At 36.4% G+C, this 7875-nt stretch overlaps 1 protein-coding gene across 1 annotated transcript; it reads left to right on the top strand.

Annotated features, from left to right (window-relative positions):
• Nucleotides 1-2006: 2006 nt before the first annotated feature.
• LOC128204784 (uncharacterized PPE family protein PPE21-like) lies at nucleotides 2007-6440 on the top strand. Its single transcript, XM_052906189.1, has 5 exons — nucleotides 2007-2019; nucleotides 2840-3034; nucleotides 3694-3858; nucleotides 5115-5936; nucleotides 6169-6440. Exons 1-5 carry the CDS (start codon nucleotides 2007-2009, stop codon nucleotides 6438-6440), a joined length of 1467 nt encoding a protein of 488 aa, XP_052762149.1.
• Nucleotides 6441-7875: the final 1435 nt, after the last annotated feature.

Here is a 7875-nt window from a genome sequence, read left to right as displayed (position 1 = left end):
GACAAGTGACTGCGATTGGGCATTGTCAGACTGATATAGCCATTTGTCTATAATGTAAATTTCGAGACAAAATTATCTTAATACCGTAATAACTCAACTGCATAGCAAACGATTGCTATTAAGATAATGCTGTTGAACAATTGTATACAAAATGTGACCTTAAGCGTATATGCTATGTTTGACACACCTTTATAAGTTCTTTGACGATGAAGATTAAAAAAAACTTTCTCGTTACCGCCACTATAAAACAATTGCTATAGTTTCATCCAATAATTTTCAAATAAGAGTGGGTGGTAACATTTATTTCTTCTTAGATGAGTTTCTACGTTGAATGTGTGGTCATGCTCTTTCTTATTGCATAAGGAACAATATACATGTATTCATGACGAACCACGAATACAATCGTAACCATTCTCCTGTTTTACATGTGAATGGTATACATCGACGCCGTAAGTATGAATGAACGCCGTTCACGGACAGTACCGGACATTCCCGGACCGTACCGGACATTCCCGGACCGTACCGGACAGTACCGGACCGATACGCAAATACAGACCCTATTTCAACATTTTATTCGAGTCAATACAATTTAAGAGCCGGGGGAAAAGGAGGTCGGCGGGATGTAAATCTAGCCATCAATTTATAGTCGCCTAACAAGGACCAAAAATAAAGCTTCATCACATTTTTTTTTTAATTCATATCCAGCTGCATTGTCAACTTAAATGTGCGACCTTGACCATTGAACGGGAATTGATTTTGAGAGACTCTCACATGCTCATGTCTACCTAGGCCTTAAATTCATTCAATTTGATTCGGGTTACCCGACCCTATCTAGGAAATAGGCGCCGACCCTACCGTTTTTAAAGACAGTTGGTGCCCAAAAAAAAGAACAAAAATGAATCGAGTTTTAATATGTAGTTTAAAACTCTTAACGCGTTATACAGAATATTACTTTTACAACACATGATGAAAATAAAAGTCTTATATAAAGACTTATAAAAACCAAAACAAAGAGAACCTACCTACCCTATCTGCTTTGGAAAAGGATACCCAAATCCTACCCAAATCATATTTTTAGGCCTTATAATGCTGCGATGTTTAATTGATATCCGATTGATTGTGACAAAGTTACATAAGGACAGGACGGTGTGCTATGTTAAAAACATACAACATTATTATGAACATTGGCAAAAATACATGAGCAAAAGTAAATACATATGAACAGAACTATAGCAACTAAAGGAACAAAAACATTCCTAATGGAATGAGGCGAATCCAATGTCTGTTAAATTCAATGTACATCAGTAAATCCAGGGAGCAATGATGGGAATGAGTATAAATAATCGCAAAATTCTATATAAAAATATGGCAATAATTATATAGGTGATTTAACATTGTTCTGTACAACACGAATATATATTTTAATGAGAACACAGCTTGGTAAGTCATATTGGACGAGCCGCTAGGCCAATATAACTTTCCAAGCTGTGTACGAGTCCAAATATAGTCGGTATTGTAAAGAACAATGTTAAATTACCTTTTTATTCTATACCTATAAATATTATCTCAAATATATTCTGTATTGTATCATTATTATTATTATTATTATTATTATTATTATTATTATTATATATTATTATTATTATTATTATTATTATTATTACTAGTTTAGTAGTAGTAGTGGTGGTCGTAGTAAGTATAGTAGTAGTGGTGGTGGTGGAGGTGGTGGAGTTGGTGGTGGTAGTAGTAGTAGAATTCGTACACAGCTTGGACAGATTTTTATTATGATTACTCGTACACAGCGTGGAAAGTCATATTGGACTCGCCTAGCGGCTGTGTACTCGTCCAAATACATATCCGTATTGTACACAAGAATGTTAAATAACCTATAACTATCACATATTCATTCTATATCAAAAATACGACAATGTTATTAACTATAACATAACTATCACATACGTGGTAGACAAACCTAGAAAACTACAATGATACATGTGTCATAAACAATGGCATACATCAGTAAGTAATATTCAATGCGTTGTACACAACGATATCGATTTTATGCGAGTTTTTCAAAAAAACAATTCCTTGCAAAGGTATCACCTCGTGTCTAATCACTTCAATGCCTGTGTTTCTGATTGATATGTCTCCTTAACGAAGCCTTATGTTTGAATCTAATCCCACAGATACGACAGACCTGACCCTTCTGTGTCGTGTGCGTTAATATGTGCTCATTTAGTTCAGCTCTTTGTATTGCTCGGAAGGGACATTTATCGCATGAAAATGCTGTTAGCTTCTCCTCTCGTTGCTTGTGAGCCTTTAAATAAGCGTTAGTGGCGAACGTCTTGCTGCATCTTGCACACTTGAATTCCTTCTTCTGGCCGTGCGCACGGACTCTGGATAAAGCATTGAAATACATTTTAGTTGTTTCATGTTTGTTAAGTTGAGTAGGAAGTCGGACGTAATCCAATAATTCCCATTTGGTAAACCTGACTGAGGTATTCACGTGTCAAATATGCTGGATATGGAATACGTCCAACTCCCATGCAGTAAACATTTCAACAGGAACACCAACAAGGAGAACGCTAGCGAAAAGCAACTCTATTCGGTGACAGTTTTCAATCATTCGAGGAGCATAACTTGATTAATAATTTGGTAAACATGGTTCACAATAATGAACATCTTGGTGACAAGATTCATGGCAGTGAACATCAATGTGACACGGTGCATGTTATTGCATATTCATGTGACAAGGATCATGGCAATGCACATTCGGGGGGTGAGAAGTTTTAAGGTTTTAACCATATATGTGACAAGATTCATGGCAGTAAACATCTAGGTGACAAGGTTCATGGCAGTGAACATCTAGGTGACAAGGTTCATGGCAGTGAACATCTAGGTGACAAGGTTCATGGCAGTGAACATCTAGGTGACAAGGTTCATGGCAGTGAACATCTAGGTGAGCAGGTTCATGGCAGTGAACATCTAGGTGACAAGGTTCATGGCAGTGAACATCTAGGTGACAAGGTTCATGGTAATGCTTATTCGGAAGAGCAGTTTCAATGTTATAAAAATATATGTGACCTGATCCATGGCAGTGAGCATCATAGTAACAAGGCTCATGCAAATACAGATTCAGGTGACAAATATCTAGGAGGCAAATTTGCTTATAATGAAAATTTAGGTAACACGTTTCATGATAATGTCCATCAAGGTGACAAGTGCAATAGTAATATACATCTAGGTGACAAGGTTTATAGTAATGTACAACTAGGTGACAAGGTTTATGGTAATGTACATCTAGGTGACAGGGTTCATGGTTATGTACATCTAGGTGAACAGGTTTTTGGTAATGTACAACTAGGTGACAGGGTTCATGGTTATGTACATCTAGGTGAACAGGTTTTTGGTAATGTACAACTAGGTGACAGGGTTCATGGTTATGTACATCTAGGTGAACAGGTTTTTGGTAATGTACAACTAGGTGACAGGGTTCATGGTAATGTACATCTAGGTGACACGGTTCATGGTAATGTACATCTAGGTGACAATGTTTATGGTAATGTACATCTAGGTGAAAAGGTTTATGGTAATGTACAACTAGGTGACAAGGTTCATGGTTATGTACATCTAGGTGACCAGGTTTTTGGTAATGTACAACTAGGTGACAGGGTTATGGTTATGTACATCTAGGTGACCAGGTTTATGGTGATGTACATCTAGGTGACAGGGTTCATGGTAATGTACATCAAGGTGACCAGGTTTATAGTAATGTACATCTAGGTGACAGGGTTCAAGGCAATGTACACCTAGGTGACCAGGTTTATGGTAATGTACATCTAGGTGATAGGGTTCAAGGTAATGTACATCTAGGTGACAGGATTTATGGTTATGTTCATCTAGGTGACCAGGGTTATAGTAATGTACTTCTCGGTGACCAGGTTTTTGGTAATGTACATCTAGGTGACAAGGTTTTTGGTAATATACATCTAGGTGACAAGGTTTATGGTAATGTATATCTAGGTGACAAGGTTTATGGTAATGTATATCTAGGTGACAAGGTTTATGGTAATGTACATCTAGGTGACAAGGTTTATGGTAATGATCATCTAGATGTCAAGATTTATGGTAATGTACATCTAGGTGACAAGATTTATGGTAATGTTCATCTAGGTGACAAGATTTATGGTAATGTACATCTAGGTGACAAGATTTATGGTAATGTACATCTAGGTGACAAGGTTTATAGTAATGTTTTATGGTAATGAGCGACTAGGTGACAAGGTTTATGGTAATGAGCGACTAGGTGATAAGGTTTATAGTAATGTACATCTAAGTGACAAGGCTTCTGGTTATGTATATCATTGTGACAAGTTTAATAGTAATGAACGTCTAGGTGACAAGATTTGTGGTAATAACCATCTATGTGACAATGTTTGTAGTAATAAGCCTCTTACTGGTTTATGGTAATGCACATTTAAGTGACAAGGTTTATAGTAATGTTCGTCTAGGTGACAAGGTTTATAATTATAAACGTCTAGGTGACAAAGTTTATAGTGATGAGCGTCTTAGAGACATGATTGATGGAAAAGAACATATAAGAGACAAGATTTATGGAAATGGAAGTCTTAGAGACAAGGTTTATGACAATGAACGTCTTTTAAAGACAAAGTTTATAGTGATGAACGTCTAGGTGACAAGGTTTATAGTGAAGAACGTCTTAGAGAAAAAAATAATATGAAAATTAACGTCTTAGAGACAAGGTTTATAGTGATGAACGTCTATGTGACAAGGTTTATGGTAATTTACGTCTAAGAGACAAGGGTTATGGTAATGTACATCTAGTTGACAAGGTTTATGGTCATGTTCATCAAGGTGACAAGGTTTACGGCAATGTTTATCTAAGTGAAAAGGTTTATGGTAATGTACATCTGGTGACAAGGTTCATGGTAATGTACATCTAGATGACAAGGTTTATTGTAGTGTACATTTAGGTGACAAGGTTTATGGTAATGTACATCTAGATGTCAATGTTTATAGTGATGTACATCTAGGTGACAAGGTTTATTGTAATGTACATTTAGGTGACAAGGTTTATGATAATATACATCTAGGTGACAAGGTTTATGGCAAAATACATGTAGGTGACAAGGTTTATGGTAATGTACATCTAGGTGACAGGGTTCATGGTAATGTACATCTAGGTGACAAGGTTTATGGTAATGCTCATCAAGGTGACAAGGTTTATGGAAATGCTCATCTAGGTGACAAGGTTTATGGTAATGCTCATCTAGGTGACAAGGTTTATGGCAATATACATCTAGGTGAAAAGGTTTATGGCAATATACATCTAGCTGGCAAGGTTTATGGTAATGTACATTTAGGTGACACGGTTCATGGCTACGTACAATTAGGTGACAAGGTTTATGGTTATGTACATCTAGGTGACAAGGTTTATGGTAATGTACATTTGGGTGACAAGGTTTATGGTAATGTACATCTAGGTGACAATGTGTATGGTAATGCTCATCAAGGTGACAAGGTTTATGGAAATGCTCATCTAGGTGACAAGGTTTATGGTAATGCTCATCTAGGTGACAAGGTTTATGGCAATATACATTTAGGTGAAAAGGTTTATGGCAATATACATCTAGCTGGCAAGGTTTATGGTAATGTACATCTAGGTGACACGGTTCATGGTTACGTACATATAGGTGACAAGGTTTATGGTAATGTACAACTAGGTGACAAGGTTTATGGTAATGCTCATCAAGGTGACAAGGTTTATGGAAATGCTCATCTAGGTGACAAGGTTCATGGCAATATACATCTAGGTGAAAAGGTTTATGGCAATAAACATCTAGCTGGCAAGGTTTATGGTAATGTACATCTAGGTGACAAGGTTTATGGTAATGTACATCTAGGTGACCAGTTAGGTAATGTACTTTAGGATTATTAATGTACATCTAGTGACAGGGTTTTCATTGGGTGACAAGGATTATGGTAATGTACATCTAGGTGACAAGGTGTATGGTAATGTACATTAAGGTGACAAGGTTTATGGTAATGTACATCTAGGTGACAAGGTTTATGGTAATGTACATCAAGGTGACAGGGTGTATGGTAATGTACATTAAGGTGACAAGGTTTATGGTTATGTTCATCTAGGTGACAAGGTTTATAGTAATGTACATCTAGGTGACAAGGTTTATGGTAATGTACATCTAGGTGACAAGGTTCATGGTAATGTTCATCTTGGTGACAAGGTTCATAGTAATGTACATCTTGGTGACAAGGTTCATGGTAATGTACATCTAGGTGACAAGGTTCATGGAAATGGACGTCTTAAAGACAAGGTTTATGAAAATAAACGTCTTAGAGACAAAGTTTATAAAACAATTAACGTCTTAGAGACAAGGGTTATTGTAATGTTTGGCTAAGAGACAAGGGTTATGGCATTGTACGTCTAAGAGACCAGAATTATATAAATAAACATCTAAGAGACAAGGGTTATAGTTATTGACGTCTTACTAAAATGCTTTGTGGAAATGAACGTCGAAGTGACAAGGTTCATAGTAATGAACATCAATGTGCCATTGTTCATGAGAATAAACATCTAAATGGCAAGAAAAATATTAAAGAACACATAGATGGCAAGTGTATTCATGTGAGTAGCCCGAAATAAATTCTAGTTATTGACAAATAAAACCTCTTCAAACATTTCGACCATGCTGCCGACAACACAACGGCTATGACAAAATCTTACATGTTGGCTAGTAAAATATGGATAGACGAACACTATGCCATAATACGGCGTCTAATGTCAACGCATTGTTTCTGCCCGCAACGACGGTATGAAAGGATGAATTTAAAAGGGGAATCATACAAGATACTTTTTTACAAACAACTAATAAAATATATAATGTTACACTGCATTTTACACTTTAATTTTTTACGCCTTTGTAAACAAATTGCTTATTTTGAATTGCATGTGGATTTTGTTTGGCATTTTAAATTGTCAGATTTTAGTGATAACAAATTAAATCATGCAAATCAAAAATGGCTTTCGTGATACAATCGTCTTTCTGCAATTGTCTAAGACATCGCTCAGAAACAATGCGTTTACCTTTGTCACCGGTTCCTTACTTGTGACATAGTAGACTGTCCGCTGAAGGAAATCCCGTACCGCAACAGTTAAATGGAGCCTCGTTTCGGTGCAACCGCTCATGAGCCATCATATTCCGTTTATACTTGAATTCTTTTCCACAATGGCTGCACACGAATGGACGCTTCTTATCGTCTTTGATCTCATCTTTTTTTTCTGAAAGTGATGCAACCGGAATTCATGTTAATATAATCGATGAACATATTACAATCAATTCGAAACCATAAATGCTTGGCTTTATTACCTTGTTGCCTCGAACTGGATCTTGGGGACCGATTTCTTTCTACTGAATGCAAGCAATCCAACATAGCTCGAGGCTCGAGTTCTTCGCGGGTCCCTTGTAGTTCGAGCCAACAGGGTTCGATTTTATACGAACATTGGTACAAAAAAACGGATCATATAAATGTGCATTATTTAGTTGTATACATGCCAAATGTCACTTGTACAAATTGTCGTCCATTTGTCTTTGAGTGCAAACTGTAGAAGCGCTGGCACAATTTAGAGGCATTTTATTCACAAATAAACGATGCATCCGACAACCCCATTTAGGTCCGTTCGCAATCATGTTAACGTGACACTCTTATTCAAAATATATACATACACATGTAAAAAAAAACATTATTTTAAGTGATAAACCTTTAACTACTTATTAAATAATGCGTTTATAGAAAATAACTTATAACAAGATTGTAACTGTGTATTTTTAATAG

This window comes from Mya arenaria, chromosome 10, assembly GCF_026914265.1.
Source record: "Mya arenaria isolate MELC-2E11 chromosome 10, ASM2691426v1".
Lineage (NCBI taxonomy): Eukaryota > Metazoa > Mollusca > Bivalvia > Myida > Myidae > Mya > Mya arenaria.
Note: the sequence above shows the minus strand (reverse complement) of the source record. Positions and strands in the feature narration are given on the sequence as shown.